This window comes from Prorops nasuta, unplaced genomic scaffold (genome assembly GCF_024137725.1).
Source record: "Prorops nasuta isolate Cenicafe-Biocafe unplaced genomic scaffold, Cenicafe_Pnas_1.2 PNAS00010, whole genome shotgun sequence".
In the NCBI taxonomy this organism is placed as follows: domain Eukaryota; kingdom Metazoa; phylum Arthropoda; class Insecta; order Hymenoptera; family Bethylidae; genus Prorops; species Prorops nasuta.
In genome coordinates, this window is record NW_027116807.1 from 3,624,791 (window position 1) to 3,640,963 (window position 16,173).

Below are 16,173 nucleotides of genomic sequence, written 5' to 3' on the forward strand. Positions count from 1 at the left end.
AACGTTTATTAACCTAGCAACCATCTGGCTAGTTGAAATTGCAAAATCCGAAAGAGAGGATCAAGGAATTTTGTTCAGCAAAGTTTTTATCGCCATAAATTAACAACTCTTAAATGAAGAAAGTTTTTATTCCACACAATGTATTTTTACTGTCACGAGAGAGGAATGAACTTTATTAATAAAGCTTAACTAAACAATTGCATTTAACCTGTCTCAAAGAATAATATAACTATATATATACAGCAAATTTACTGGACAATTTAAATACAACGGTGAACCGTAGTTACATAGCTTGAGTTATTATCCTACAATTTACAATAAAAAGATCCGTTTAAAGAAAATTCGTTAATTTAATACTCTCGAATGATAAAATTAGAGATGCTGTCAGGATGTTCTCTTAATGTTACAAGATTAAACAATTGCATTTATTCTGTGCCAAAGAATAAAATAACTATAGCAAATTTACTGTACAAATTTAATTGTACAATAATGAATCTTAATCACACACACAGCTTCAGCTATTATCCTATAATTTACAAAATTTCTTTTAAAGAAATTTCGTTAATTTATAATAGTTTCGAATGATCGAAGCATAAATGCTATCAACATGTTCTCTTAAAATGTATGTGGTCATAAAAAAAAATCTATTATAATTACTTCTACAGAGAGGACTAAATAACACAGAAGACAATGCAGGAAAATTCATGGAAACTGTTGTTCCCAAAAATACACTCAAAACTGCACCTTAAACAACCAAGAAAATTTGCAGCAAGCTGAGAAAATAAACCGTTGCTCACTTATATTTGCTTGATAAGAAAAAAATCGATTAATCTTTCGTGCACAGTCACGATAAAACCTCTCTATATCTCTTTCGCTTTTCTCGTGTATTTTTGGTCTTTCCGGACGGACCTCGCAAATAACTGGGTTTAAATAGGCGTGTAATTTTGGGTCGGGGGTTAAGTGTCGTGAATATGAGTAGAAAAATACGGGAGGCAGCATATCGAGCTAGATGGAAATACAGTGTTCTGTTTCGAGCAAATTATAATCGTGTGCGTGTCGGTTGGATATGTGGCGGGACAATCTTGTTTTCAGACGTCAAGGGCACTTCGATTGGGTCGAAATGTTCCAAATGACTGGTGGTACTGGCACTGGCTGGTTATGGTAGAAACTAGGGAGGGGGGAGGGGGTGCTCTTGTAGTGGGTAATTCGTGCAGCTTTCAGAATGGAAAAGGTGAAAAATTGCATTACGAGAATGGAGGGGAGGGGGAGTGCTGCATGATGAATAAAGAGGAGAAAAAAAGTAAAAGCTTGGAGGGAGGAATATTGTAGAAGCTTCCATATTGAAGGGAAGAGACTGGCATGATCGAAAAGTAGAGGGAGGGGGTGATGATGGAAATAATAAAAGGGTCGATCAGAAGAAGGCGCAAATGAAAAAATGTGAATCTCTGGAAATAAGATATTGAAAATTGGAAACAAATGAGGTATGGAAAAATACTCAGGACTGACAGGAAATGAAAACTGTGAGACTGGAATCATAAGTCTTATCAATACGACTGTCCTATCGCCCCGGAGCTGTTATAATTTAATTTTGTAAGTCATCTCTCTATCCTTGAATCCTACCATTTTTCTATCGAATTAAATTATTTAATCCTGACTCAACTTCCCAAAATTCTAGTGCATAATGTTAGTTTATTTTTTAAAGCAAGTTTGTAGAATCTCGAGATTTATTAACTTAAGCTTGAAGAGAGAAATTTCTTCATTGGCGATAGATCAATACCTAAACATTGGTTTATGCTAAAATATCTTTTTACCCAAATAAACTGTGATTCGATAAATGGTCTAGCTTAAATACGTAGATTTAAAAAGTACTCTTTTTCATTGCAATGTTAAGTAACTAACCAACTCATTCGATAGTGTATTTACAAATTTTCGTTAACTCGCAAATTGTGCAAATTATAAATGTAACGCTCGTTTAATAGCATGTTTACTTTCGCAGTTCATTAAAAATTTTACTGCTTGCACGAACGTGTTAAATGCTCGAAAGAATCTAATTGGAATAATTTCTGAGATAACGTATGGTATATATATATTACGTAGGGGAAATGAAATGACAAGATTTTGTCTATATTTTTTCGAAATATCTAATTTCATCAGTTTTTATAGCGAAAACCTGACTTGTCTTGCCTGGCTCTGATGCTTAGTTTTCTATTTGTACGTGTGTGTTTGTATGGAGAGGTCGCCCTTTCCCTACGTGCTCGCACGTGTAACCCATTTGCTTCTATTCTCACAAATACACATAAATACTACAAAAAAGTAGACATTTGACGAACTTGTAAAAAACTTATTAATTAACTTGATTTGTATAACTTTTATTTAAAGAAAAATATAATTCGAATTTTTTATTTAAAATATTCATAAAATAATCAATTAGACAAAACTGCAAAATTTCTGTAAGTATAAACATCTTAATTTGTGACGAGCACTCTGTTGGTTGAAAATATTTGAAGAAAGAAGTAAAAAGAGAACTAATTTCACTTATATCGAGACTCATTAATTTTTTCTCCCATCAGTCTGACAAAAACACGTGTAATTGAAGTTGCAATATACTAGTTTGTACCTATAGCTCAATTAACCCAATTTCTTTTCGTATCTTTGAGTTTCATAGCATTCCTCGTAGAAGTAGATCAATCATTTGCATGTGTGACGTTTTGTTAAATAAAATTCAACTTAAAAATGTCCTGGTTCTCAACCTCTGATGTAATAAAACAATGAAACTTTTAAACGAAGAGTGGTGATAAGTAACTGTCGAACGTTCATCTCTTACTTTTAGCTTTAGATTTTCTTCCTCCTTTTCACGGAGCGTGAAAATGGGGCTGCATTTATGGGGTGCAGTAAACGTGAAACTCATGGAGAAAGGCAATAAGATACGTGGAGTTGTACTGTTTCCTCTAGTAAATGCCAAGAGGGAATTCTGCAACCGAATGTCGGACTACTGATACATTTACAAGTTCTGAAACCACAGCTGTCGTTCCTTCCTCCAGTTTTTAATAAAAGAAAATTTAACAAAATAATTTACACCATTATATTAATTATCACTAAATAATCATTACAATTTTCCACGAAAATAAATAAATTAAGGTTATAATTTGTTTAAATAAACGAAAACTCCAAAAATTCATGTAATACAAATTAAAAAATGATTAGCAAATTCTTGTAAAAGTTTCTACGAGGCTTTGCACAGTCATCTGTGAAAAATTTGATAGTTGACAATATTTTTTCATCCAAGTACCTTCAATGCCTCAAATATTCGTTCCACTCAATTGCTCATTCTTACAAGTACGAATAAACGTTGCCAGGGATTTCAGGTCAATCTTTCAATCGATCGTAACGAAATTGCAATGACTCGTCGATTTATTCCTGAAGAAAGAAGTTGGATCGAAAGTATTTTGTCGTTACGTTGCAATGTTCATCAGTTCTGAGAATCAGTGAGGGAAAAATAATTTTTCATGTAAACTGGCGGAAGGAATAGATATTTTGAATGACGCGCCATTAAAAAGTCGATGCAGTCTTGGTGGATTCTGCCGGGTCAATTTGGCTGGAATATTGGAATACTTTGGGAGGGGTCAGTCACACTTTGCCTCTGCATTGTGTTGCAGACAGTTGAGTTGCCAGGAGAAGAAACTGCATAGTATTAATTTACCACACAGACGCATCATAGAATTAAATTAAAAACTTAATACCCAAACAACAACAAACAAATCGATATAGTACATATAATTCACAAACTCAATCACTGTGAAATTAATAAATTCCTAAAAAACTAGGATTTTCAGGTTTTTCACGAAGGAAAAAATAAAACATTGAATTTTTGAATAATAAACTTTGTATTATGGGACGGAGGGTCCTTATTGAAGGAAACAGGAAAATTTACTATATACATATAGGACTATCGAGCCACGCGTATAGTTTTAATCCATGCAGTTAAATGGTAGTATGAGTGGAAGAGAGTTAAAAAGAGAGAAAAGAGACGAAGTGGTCAAGAATATTCCTAGTCGGCCGTGTAGGTAATGGACTCAAGGTCAGTCCGAGTCAATTATAGAATATAGATATGGCGCTGTTGAGTTTTGCGCCGCCCTGTAGCGAGAGCGGCGAACGACATGCGATGGCTACGATGAAAAAAATCGAATCGTCCTGGCCAACCTCGAGAAATCGATCGTGGGATGACGGATCGAGTTGATAGCGACAAACGCACAACACTATACACGAATATCCACGAATCGACACGAGTACCAACGAACGTTCCACATCCCAACGTGCCACTAACCTTGCCACAAACCGATTTAAACAAAAAAAAATAAATCAAATAATTTTCATTCCAACCCTCAACAATCCATTCTCGTTACGCCAAACTGGACTCATGCCAAAAATTAGATTCGGTATGCAAATCAATCTTGTCACTCGCGTGCCGATACCCATTTTCCTACTATGCATCAAATTTTCCACATTTTCCCCATTTTTATTTTCACTTCACTTTCTTTTGCAATTTTCCACTATGGTTAGGTTTTCTGTCAAGTACCAATGTACTTTTTCAACGAGACCAGTTTGTTACGATTACTAGCGAATTTTCCTATTTTTATTTTCATTTAATTTTTTTCTACAATTTTCCAATACGAATTAGATTTTCGTCAAATACCGATGTACGTTTACAACAAGAACAGTTTGTTACGATTAATAATGAATTTTCCTATCTTCATTTTCATTTAATTTTCTTCTGCAATTTTCCAGTAGGATTAAATCTTTCGTCAGGTGTATACAGATATATGTATTCAATGAGACCAGTTCTCGTCACGATTACCATCGAATTTCCCCATTTTTATTTTCACTTCACTTTCTTCTGCAATTTTCCAATAGGAATTAGATTTTCGTCAAATACCGATGTATATTTTCAACCAGACCAGTTCGTTACGATTACTAGCGAAATTTGTGTCAGTTATTGTATACTCGTTGAAAGGAAAACTGCGCCAATTTTTTCCTCGTTACGTTCGCTCGCAAATCGATCCCCTGCCAGCTCGGAAGTCTTTGACGAGGGAAAATTAGCCTCGAAGAATCTTGCATTCACGTGTCAGCCACGCGGAAAACTCTCGGCCCACTTTCTCGCTCCATTATATCGGTTAGAATGCAGAAGAAGAAAAGGAGAAAGAGTCGAGATGTTTTTTCCTTCATAGTATTAGCATATATATATGTATAACATAGTTTTTCTTGGCAGCCGAACCTTTGGTGGTGGAAAATGTGTACGAGGCGGAGGAAGAAGAGAAAACGAGTTCCGACGCGGAGGAAGAAGAAAAAATGAATTCCGACGAGGAAGATTCGAAGGATTCACAGAACTCGATGACCCTAGCGGATGAAGAAGAGAAATTCCTCGTGAAAGAAATTGTTTATCGTTGTTTCGTGGATTCTTGTGGCATCTTCACATGTTGTGCTATTATGGCATTCGTCACTCTCACCTGTTATTTTTTATCCGTACGCTGACAATTCCTTTCAGATTTCTGCGTCTAAAATAACGAGGTACCTCGACTAACATTTATAATTTATTATAATTATAGTTTTGATATTTCTTGAATATTATTCTTACTAAAGAGTGAAAGATAAGGGAGGGGGAAGGGGTGATAGGGGAAAGAAATAGATGGTACGAATCTATCGAGGCCGAAAATCGAATTTAAAAATATGAAGGGACATCTCCTTAACACGCCCATTGGTTTTCAGTATGGCGAAAAGGGATCGAGAGGGATGAAAGGATTTTATTCTTTGTCACGTGACCAGCCTCAGTTATGGGAAGCTTTAAAAAGGCCGACTTATCTCGGCTGGCAGGAAATTGGACAGATTTAGATGCCGATCCAAGTACCGATTCCAGCTTGCTAGATATACGAAATGTATTGACTCTCTCTCTCTCTCTCACTTTCACACACACATGCATACACATACAATTTCTATCTTTTTCCTACCTATCGGTCTCCCTCGAAAGTTTTTCACGCGCCATTGTTACACGGGGCTTTGAGATACTTATTGGTTTCCAGAAAGAGTAGCACGCGCCACTAAGGGGATTAAATTCCTGGTACGAGAAGGTTAGCAGAGGCTTTACGATTATTGCCTCTATCATTTGTGGAACAAACCTTTTGCCAGCCACTCAGCACCGACGAGTTATTCCTGATCCTGCTAATAAGAGGATATCGGACGTGGATCAAATCACTACCACTCGCCATCTTTACAAATTAACCGTAAAATAAAGTCTGCAGGAAGCCAACGAAGCTCATCTTCATCATCAAGAAACGATAAAACTCTATAATTTAGACATTTTTATTCCCAATTTCTGTCTTGCAAAATTTATCCTCGTATGATAGATGGCCAAGCAAATATTTTTTTATTAAAGGAAAAGAAATATTTTTTTTTTAATTAAAGTCAAGCAATTTTTAAAATAATATAACCATGCTAATAAGGACTTCAAACATTATTTCGAATCCTGCCACTTGCTATTTTTATAAATGTATTGTATAATAATGTCTGCGCGCAGACAATGAGACATTTTATCCTCAGAAAACGATAAAACTCTGTAATTTAGAATTTGTTATTCCTAATTACTGTCTTGCAAAATTGAGACAGAGTAATAAACAAAGAAGCAAATATTATAATAAGTAAAAAGATTGGGTTTTTCGTTTTGTCTCATCCAGGAATATTTCTTATCAGTCTCCTCGAGGTCTTCCAGTTATTTTCTCACCTCTAGGCTTTAATGGATTTTAGCGACGTTCGCTAATCTCCGAGCATTTAAACTCTCGCTGACTTAGTATCCGCGACATTACGGATATTGATCCGAATGTCAAATTGAAACTGAACGACGACTGTCATATCGATTTACACGCTACGTCCTACTTTCACCATCAACGAACAGCTGTAAAGGATAATAATACCACGTTGTCTCTCCTGTGTACTCGTGTCTTATCTCCCCTTATCTACCCTTTACTATATATATATATATATATATATAGGGAAGAGCCTTATAGCCTGGAACATTTGTTAATTTTTCTTAAATCAAAAGAATTTTCTGATTAAAAAAAATTTTTAAATTAGCAATGTAGTTTGGAAGATAAATATAGCTTGCTTAAAGTAAATATATTAATGAATCTTAATAAATTATTTTCAGTAAATTGTAACAACAGCAATTTAAATAAAAGTGTCCAAAGGTACAAGGCTCTCCCTTATATATATATATATATATATATATGTGTGTGTGTTGCTTTGTTAACACCTCTCTCCTTTTTTGCATTTTAAAATTTCAAAGAATGTGCAATTTTTTCCATGGAAAAACTCTCTATATCCTTGTGAAACCTTCAACATTTTCCATGCAGATCCCCCCTCCCTCCTTCTAGCCTCAGACTCATGGGGAATCTCAAAGTTACGTGGTCAGCTTCTACCCATACGATTTATTCAGATTCAAAACATGCGAGATCTCTGGAGAAAAGCAGGTTTGCATAAACATGAATATTTCCATTTTGCAAAATCGCTAAGAAAATGGAACGTAGCCTCGTAAAGCGCTAGCTCATAATTAACGAATGATTCCATTCGTAATTATTGTCATTGTTACGTAATGAATTTCAGTTTAATTTAGTAATGAACCAAGCAAATTTGCAGTTTCCTGCTTTTAACACGTCCCCTAAAATTAGGCATATTTGCGTTACCAGCTCCTTGAAACTTCACTAATTAATGGGACTAAGTTAATTTGTAATGGTTAAACTTTAATAGCTTTAACGGTCACACCCATACACTCACACATATTCGCGTTACATCGATGGAAAAGTCACGAAAAATGATGATTAGCGTTGATGCAAATAAACGATGGATTTTCCACTGAGCTCCTTTCTTTTTAGAGAATTTTCCTTCGGACTTGGCGAGATCGTTAAAGCAAGTTAAAGTGGTGCGTTTAAAGGAAAATGTTATTAAGATCGATCCAGTTGCCCCGAAGCAGATTAAATATTTGCACGACCGTGCGTGATCAATTTTACAGCGGAAAAGAATGATCGAATTCGATCATTGATGAATACACAGTTCCCACGTGGTCGTTCCATACAAATGTTTACTCGGTCATTTGATCATTTTCCGACGTAGGAATGATTTGAGGAAGGAAAAAAGTTATATTAGGTGAATTTGTTAAAAAGGAGTTTTATATGGATAATGGTGGATGAGAAAAAAAGTTTAGTTCATATAAATTATGATTTTAATAGTAAGAATAAAATTATATATATTTGGTATTATAAAAGGCATTTTTATTTAAATGCAATCATTTCCTCTAGTAAATATGGGGGTTTTAAAAGTGTTAGTAATATTTGTACGAAAAGGTTGGAATTATTAATATCACTGATGTATGAAGATTTTTAAAGAGAAAATGAAAAAATAAGAAATGACCGATTATCTCTCCAAACGAGACTAGTGCACATTCCTCCAGGAGTAAACTTAAGTATAACAGCTGCTGCATTGAAAGTTTTCGAATTCCACTTGTCACTTATTTCTATTCGTCAACTTTGCTGCCAATAAGTTTCGTGATAGATCGGATAGTTAACGCTTTCGCACGTCTCTCATCGTTTCGTATGAAAAACCCGAAGAGCGATAGGATATCGAGCCTATATATAGTATTATATACGCTTTTCAAAAGTAGCAAAATGAATATCGAGTATAAATTTTGACGTTTCTTTTCCTATATTAAAACGTGTCAAATATAAACCTTCCCGGAAATTCCTCTTTTTCATCCCTTGCTGATATATCTCTTATCAACTGTTATATTCCTTTATCAATTATTATCAGATTTTTGATAAGAGGTAGAGGCGATCAAGTTTGGAAAGACTCAGTCCTTAAAGTGGGCTTAGCCTTAAAGGAGAAAAGGGGCAGATTGAACGTTGGAAATTATTTGAAAATTTCTGTGGAATAATGTTTATGCGACCTGCCGTCTAGCCAGGCTTGATTCTTATCAGGAAGAGGTGCCCGGGTGTCTGGCCAAGTAGTTTGTTCTGTATCTTCGCCAAGTAGTTTCTTCAACACAAGCTCGTTTCGTCCCACTGCAATTCACCCACTATTGCAACCCTTTCTCCTTCCTCCTTTCGATAAATACTCTCAGACAGCTAGTGTCTTTCATCGTAACGAAAAACTGGACCATAAAATTCTACGATGCTTTATTCAAAAATATCATGAATATTTACTTATCAATTTTCAAATAGAACAATTTAGGATAATAAAAAAATTATATCTAATGAAATTAAACTGTGGATTCTAATTGTTTCTACAAGAAATGCACGTAGAATCCATAAAATTAGCTAAATTCGATAAACACTCTCAAAAAGTTTCTCATCGTAACAAAAATTGCCTATATAAGATCCTAAAATACTTTATTCAAAAACATCATGTGAATATTCTCTCATAAATCTTCAAATAAGACGATTTATAACAATAAAAAAATTATCTCACGCGTAAAAACTTTTGAATCCGCTAGTGTTTCAATATCTACACCACATGGAATCAGATAACACTGAGCAAACAACGCTGAAACATTATATAGCGTCCGGTAAGAAACAGTCAACTTTCGAAGCATATCGATTTTTAAATACAGGCTTCTATTTTTAAGCAACGTCAAATATCAATATTTACGTGCACCGCGAAACTATTAGCGATATAATCGACCGCAGCTTATCGGCTTGCAGCGAGAAAGTTTTCAGTCATTTATATATTCAATTGACCGAATATATCCATAAATTTTCGAACCAATCAATAGCTACACGTTAAAATCAGTTTTCTCGATTTTCTCCCAACGAATTTTATTGCTAGAATATCCAAGAAATTTAACACGATAGCTCGCCCATCCGTGTACATAATTCCAAATTTATTCTTTTTAACTTTACTCTCTTTGAGCGAGGAGGATAAGAAAGAATATTCGTGAAAATGGTGCGAGTAATACGCTTGAAAAAAACTGCAATATTGCTCCATTTTCCAGGACCAATAACTATATCGTTGGCTAGTTAAAAATTCTTATGTATAAGACACGTGTAAGATTCACGATTTAAAGTGAAATCTAAACTATAAAACTGCTCACTTCGCGCGTTGCCAAAAATAAAGCTCTCTTCTCCTATTTATAAAATCTCAGCCGTCCACGCTACAGCGTCCGATAGTACTGACTAGCATTTACGATATCGTTATAAATCTCTGCCACCTGTATCCTCGCTCTAGTGAAGAGAAATCTTTTTCGTTTAACTGCGATTTTCCTTCGTTAATTTTTCTACTGCCATAAATCCCCAGCAAGTATACTCAGCTTGTTATTCCCTTCCCAAAGTGTCAACCAAATTCGGCCTCCATTGTTGTCGACGGAAAATGATTTGCTTGAAAATTATAAGTGACGAAACGCGTTGGCTCGGATCGATCTTTGAACAGCAGTGTTTCGATTCAGTGGAGGCTAAACCAAGCGATATTGCGAAATTCTCACGTAACGCGTATCATCGTTGTTGACTTTGGCACAAAGAATAGCAATGACAAGAATCGCGAAGAAAACTTGAGGAGGGTTAAGGGCTAACGAGTCGAACTACTCGGTAAATATTGACAGCTTTTTCGTTCTCCAGTGTGACCACTTTTATTACCGAGATTTTCGTGCTTTTTGTGCGTCGTTGTAGAATGAGTTTTTTGTGAAATAGAGCAACTCTAAGAATCGTGAGAAAAATTTGATGAACGATAGGATCAATTTTTACGCTTTTTACGTTCTCCAGTGTGACCACTTTTATTGTTTGGTTTTTGTATGGCTCTAGAAAGATTTTGGCATTAAATAAAACAACTCAAAGAGTCGTGAGAGAAATTTTATGAAGGATAAAATCAATGTTTACCGTTTTTACGGTCTCCAGTGTGACCACTTTTATTATTGTGATTTTCATAATTCTGTCTCATCGCTTTAAAGTCAGTCTGTCTTCTTTAGCAACTTTTTCTAAAAATGTACTATATCTGTCTTTATTCCTTGTATCAGTTAACACTTCGAAAGCTGAAAAACTATATAGAGCTTCCTCTAAAAAAAAATAAACCCATAGAAAACCTTTATAAAAGAAAACATAGCAACGACAAGAATCGCGAAGAGAACCTAACGAGCTACAGAGTAAATATTGACAGTTTTTACGTTCTCCAGTGCGACCACTATTATCACTGAGAATGTTATATTTTTCTCTGCATGGCTAAAGAGTGACTTTGGCAGGAAAGAGAGCAACTACAAGAATCGTGAGACAAAGACACGACCAACCACAATACAAACATAGACTATTTTTATTCTCCAGTGTGACAACTTTTATCGTTATGGTTTTTCATATTTTGGCGCGTCGTAACGTAATAAAATTCTAACGGAGATTGTGCAGAGCGCATTGACAGTCATAAAAGGCCATGACGATGCCAAGTAGTAAAGTCGGTGTACGCGGAAGGTTGTAGACCTTGCTACTCCATTATTAACGCAATACACATCGATTTTGTCTGCTTGGCTTCGTAAACTCGTTTCCATAGATTCCCGAGGCGAGCTGTCGCGTGCCATTAATGCGCAACTACGATTCTCGTCCTTCAAGAACGTTGCACTCACCCAGTTGATTCTCCATTTCACTCGGAAATCCCTTTTCCGTTTGCAGCTCGAGTCACTCGCGTCCACACAAAAACTCTAAGCGTCTTCGATATCGAAAACTCGCTCTTCGTTCACCACGCGTACATTTCAGGATCTAGAGGGTGAAAATTTCTGGTTGGAGGGCGGTAAAGGCTCCACAAGAGGGGTGACAATTTTTCGTGGAAGGGTCCGGATTGACTGTAGTAGGAGACATGCCGGTGGCAGAGGGTTTCCGAGACCCTGATAAATTTTTTTTATCGAATCCGAAGTGGTTGAAGCGCGCGAGCGCGCGGACCGCGAGGTGCGACGGCGAGCGAGGGTCGTCGCCGTTTGGCCTGGCGAGAAACGCTCGACCCGGTGTATATCCCCTTTTTCCTTTGATGTCACCGCCGGCCACGTGCTGCTGCCACTGTCAACTAGACCGTCGAGCGGCTAGGATTGGCGGGAACCGTGTCGACGCGCGCCACGACAGCGTCGCGACGCCCTCGCCAGGTACCACAGCGCCAGCGCGATCTTAAATACGCCACGCCACTTTATCCCCCCTCTCTTTGTACACTCCACTCTTCCAAAACTTTTCTCCTTCTTCTTTATCTTTCTTTCGCATTTTTTTACATAGTTTTATTTAATGCTCTGTTAAATTAGTTAGGAATAGTGCTCAAAGTCTATTTTGGAAACAATCTCTTGAAAACGACTGTGATAATAATATGTATATAAGAAGCTCGCGGCGACTACTAGCTCATGTTAGTTACTCATGTACTACGCTGGATATATTGTGCCAATAAATACTGGTATACACCAATAATCTAAAAGTTTTACAATATTCAATTTTTAATCATTTTTATATCCTCCCGTCTTCTTTATATTTCTCAGAATCACTGTTTTTGCTTTTCAACTGCTTCTATTAGTTTTCTATAGAGTTTTTATTAATTTTCTCGTTTTCGTTCTATTTTTACCATATTCAAATAGCAATATTCAATATTGTTCCAGCTTTTTAAGAGATTAAAGATCTTGATACGAGATACCCTGCACATTGTGATTGCCAACCTGTATTTTTATCTTTTTTATCGTCTCTTGATATTCAAAACTCTGAAATCTAGCTGAATTAATTGATTTTTTACAGATCGCCGTAGAGGAAAATGTCGACCAAAGGCGTTCTTCGTTACACTTTAGAGAAAAATGTTCTCAGTGCTGATCAAAGAATTTTCTATGAGAATAATGGATACATTGTGTTTCCCAAATTGATTCCTGAGGATATACTGGAGAAATCCAGTAAAAGGTAATGTTACTGAAGAAGATTAAACTTTAATGCAATTAATATTCTTCTATTACTTTCTAGGTACGACGATATAGTAGCTGGTAAGGCGCCTAGGGAGGGAATGATTGTTATGCGCGACGTAAAAGATAGAAAAACCGTCAATAAAATACAAGATATCAATTTTGATCCCATTTTTCGTCAGTACACTGAATACGACAAACTGTTGGATATAGTCGAATGCATAACTGGACCGAATATTATGGCCATCCACAGCATGCTAATCGCAAAACCACCCGATGCGGGTTTTGGTACTTCTGTGTGAGTAGAGCAAACTCGTTCTGTTACAGACAAATATTTTATGACAGTTAAAAGCATAACAATTTTTCCATTTGCGCAAAAACAACATAGCCATCCACCACACCAGGATTATTATTATTTCCCACTCTCGCCAGTAGATCGAATTGTTGCTTCTTGGACTGCCATAGAACGATGCGATAATGAAAATGGATGTCTGCATGTCATTCCAGGCTCACATAAATGGGAAAAGTTATTCCCACATGATTATCCCCCGGGTACACAATCCAATTCCTTCAATAAATACTATCATGGCATCTTTGTGAGTATTTTCTTTTCAATCAATATTTATGTACCTTTAAAATCCACTTTTGAGGATTTTGTTTTGTTTCTCAAGAATCTACCAGAAAATGTTAAATGGATAAATTTGGAAATGAACACAGGAGACACTGTCTTCTTCCATCCATTGTTGGTTCATGGATCAGGTGTAAATAGATCAAATCGTACCAGAAAAGCTATATCCTGCCATTATGCTTCAGCTGATTGCAATTATATCGAGGTAGAGGCTTTTATCCTTTTTTTTTTTAATTATCGACGCTAACCTTGCCCAAGTTTCAATCCAACTGTATGTTTAACAGGGTGATGAGGTCCAGCGTAAAGTACAGGAGGAAATTTTAAATCATTTAAAACGTACCATGCCTGATGTAGAGATAAATTATTCTGATATTTGGCGTTATAAATCGTCCCTTGTGCGTGGAATTCGTTCAAACCTGTAAAATTCCTGGTAAGCATTTCTCGTCAACTAACATTCGTTAAATTAAAGGATATTGGAGGAAACTGTTATAACAATTATTGCGTTTTTATAACAGTTGAGAAACTCAGAGAGGTAAGTAACTATACACCAGAAGAAGATGTAACTGCAACTACTTGATTGTTGCCATTATTATTTAAAAAACTAAGATCTCGACGATGTCGTTGATATGAATTTAACGGTTGCAAGGAATAACAATGTTTTGAATGTGGATCTTTGTATGTGTTTTCATGTCGTACACTCGCACTTGAAGTTCGACAAACAGCTAAACAGATTTGAAATCTATCAAGATTACGGAGCCGTAGTCTCACTATATCTTCGCCTCTCCGGTTTTTTAAATTTTCCTTATGATTAGTGCTGGAATCTAAACTTTTTTTACCTCTAACCAGCTGTAATAAAATGTAGAACAATTTTCAATTACATTGTGAATTTACAAAATTTATACACAAATATGTAGTTTACCTTTTGAGGATTCAAACAACAAGAAACACAATATTCGTATACAGCACAGCAGCCTTGGGCATTGCATGTTTTACAACTATATCTCTCCTGTATAGTTAGAGATGCAGAATCGTCTGCTTTTAAAGCTTGCCCAATCTCTGTATTACAACAACCATTTGGAAGAACATTTTGTCTGGCACAGACCATACCATGTTCATCAACAATTAAAACTTTTCCCTACAATTTATTTTAATATATAATTAATAATAATAAAAATTTTTTAATAAAGTTCATTTATTCTTTAAATTTATTAATACTCCACCTGAATAGAATTCCGGCAAAAGTTACTAGAAATGCTTGTACCATTTAATATAACATCTGCATTCAACTCATTATCATTTATTTCTGCATTGTTATTATCCAGCTGCCATGATTTTGCAGATGATCTTAAATTCTCTGCAGGAGAATCATTATCGTTAATCAAATCATCGTTGTTATCATTCAACATAATTCCATCCATATCATCAGAATCATTGTCAGGATTGAAGGATTTACTCTGTAATATTATGTTAATAATTACAAATATAATTATTAAATATATTTTTTATGTAAAAGAATTAAACCTCGTTATGAAATAATGAAAAACCACAGTAAATTATTGATAAACCAAGAATTAAACCAAGTACAGCACGTCTTCTGAGCAACCTTAATATGCTAGCACAGATCGGCATTCTTTTAATGCTTTCCACTTGGCTCCAAGAATCCTTTTTAGATTGTTCGCATACAATTTTGCATGACACTTAAAACCGCAACAAACATCATTTTGACAAGAAGTAAAATTTTGTCACTTCACATATTAATTTATCTAAAATTTCATAATGTTCTCTGAAACTCAGAACCTTAAAAGGTCATTATCTTATTAACGTGCGCAATTGAACATCATTCTAAACTTTATCTTTTAAAAATATTCATTGAAAGAATAGAGGTTATATTTTTTTTAAATATTATTTCATCGAAACAATCCAAAAATTCATTATAGTCTTACGTAAATGTAAAGTATTTAATTTTTCTTGTCGACTATTTTTAATTTGTTATAATAAGTAAAGAATTTTTTTTTTTGTTTCAGGTGAAATATTTAATCACAGCAGCTGATAACAAACAGCATTTTTCTTTCTTATTATACAGAGGCTCCATCTAGTGTCAACTATTCTTATCAACTATTCACAGTACTCCGAAGCTCAAGTAAATCTCTTCAGTAAAACTCCTACATACTATTGGTTGAGTTGTGTGGATAGAGTATTGAGTAAAACATTTAAAATTTTACCTCTAAATACTCTACTGCTGTATAAAATAAATATAAGGCTTTCAAACGAAAATAGAGTTTATTCAAACCACTGCAGTTAAGCTAGCCATTTAATAATTTATACTGTTACTTTTAAATAGTAAAATTTCAACCAATGGCAGCACAAATTTTGAATAAGAAATGCTGAACAGTGACAACAGTTGCACAACTGTTGCCTGGACTGAATGCACTCGTTGTTTGTAATAATTGGTTGCCAATTAAAAGAAAATGGTGTAAGCGATGGAATGTATCCTGTTCGTTTCTAGTAATTATATAGTACATAATCTTTCTTATTGAATTGAATAATACCAATTAAAGCTCTAATGTAGACCTTGTGATAAAATATATATAATATCGAAAACTGATTGCAGGTT

The 16,173-nt window shown here is 35.2% G+C and overlaps 3 protein-coding genes across 11 annotated transcripts in view; 1 reads left to right on the forward strand and 2 right to left on the reverse strand.

Annotated features, from left to right (window-relative positions):
* Window positions 1–12,062, reverse strand: part of LOC136777035 (histamine H2 receptor-like) — a 36,969-nt gene extending 24,907 nt beyond the window's left edge. For 3 of the 5 annotated variants that reach the window (XM_066733057.1, XM_066733055.1, XM_066733053.1), the window contains exon 1: window positions 11,639–12,058. The gene's annotated coding sequence lies outside the window, so the exon portion shown is untranslated. Of the gene's footprint in view, window positions 1–11,638 lie in introns of all 5 variants that reach the window. The other 2 variants (XM_066733056.1, XM_066733054.1) reach the window with 2 other exon arrangements.
* The window catches only part of LOC136777042 (phytanoyl-CoA dioxygenase, peroxisomal-like), a 44,798-nt gene extending 28,634 nt beyond the window's left edge, over window positions 1–16,164 (forward strand). Inside the window, exons 2-7 of one of the 5 annotated variants that reach the window (XM_066733075.1) lie at window positions 12,777–12,932; window positions 12,993–13,229; window positions 13,320–13,527; window positions 13,603–13,764; window positions 13,844–13,989; window positions 15,584–16,164. In XM_066733075.1, the coding sequence (XP_066589172.1) occupies window positions 12,793–12,932; window positions 12,993–13,229; window positions 13,320–13,527; window positions 13,603–13,764; window positions 13,844–13,981 (885 nt within the window). In that variant the 5' untranslated portion in view covers window positions 12,777–12,792 and the 3' untranslated portion in view covers window positions 13,982–13,989; window positions 15,584–16,164. Of the gene's footprint in view, window positions 1–12,098; window positions 12,149–12,193; window positions 12,445–12,776; window positions 12,933–12,992; window positions 13,230–13,319; window positions 13,765–13,843; window positions 13,990–14,074; window positions 14,213–15,583 lie in introns of those variants that run through there. The other 4 variants (XM_066733072.1, XM_066733073.1, XM_066733071.1 and 1 more) reach the window with 4 other exon arrangements.
* On the reverse strand, window positions 14,077–15,577 carry LOC136777043 (SREBP regulating gene protein). Its single transcript, XM_066733076.1, has 4 exons — window positions 15,081–15,577; window positions 14,780–15,013; window positions 14,479–14,694; window positions 14,077–14,405 (listed from the first exon to the last, which is right to left on the reverse strand). Exons 1-4 carry the CDS (start codon window positions 15,186–15,188, stop codon window positions 14,100–14,102), a joined length of 864 nt encoding a protein of 287 aa, XP_066589173.1. The 5' UTR covers window positions 15,189–15,577; the 3' UTR covers window positions 14,077–14,099.
* Window positions 16,165–16,173: the final 9 nt, after the last annotated feature.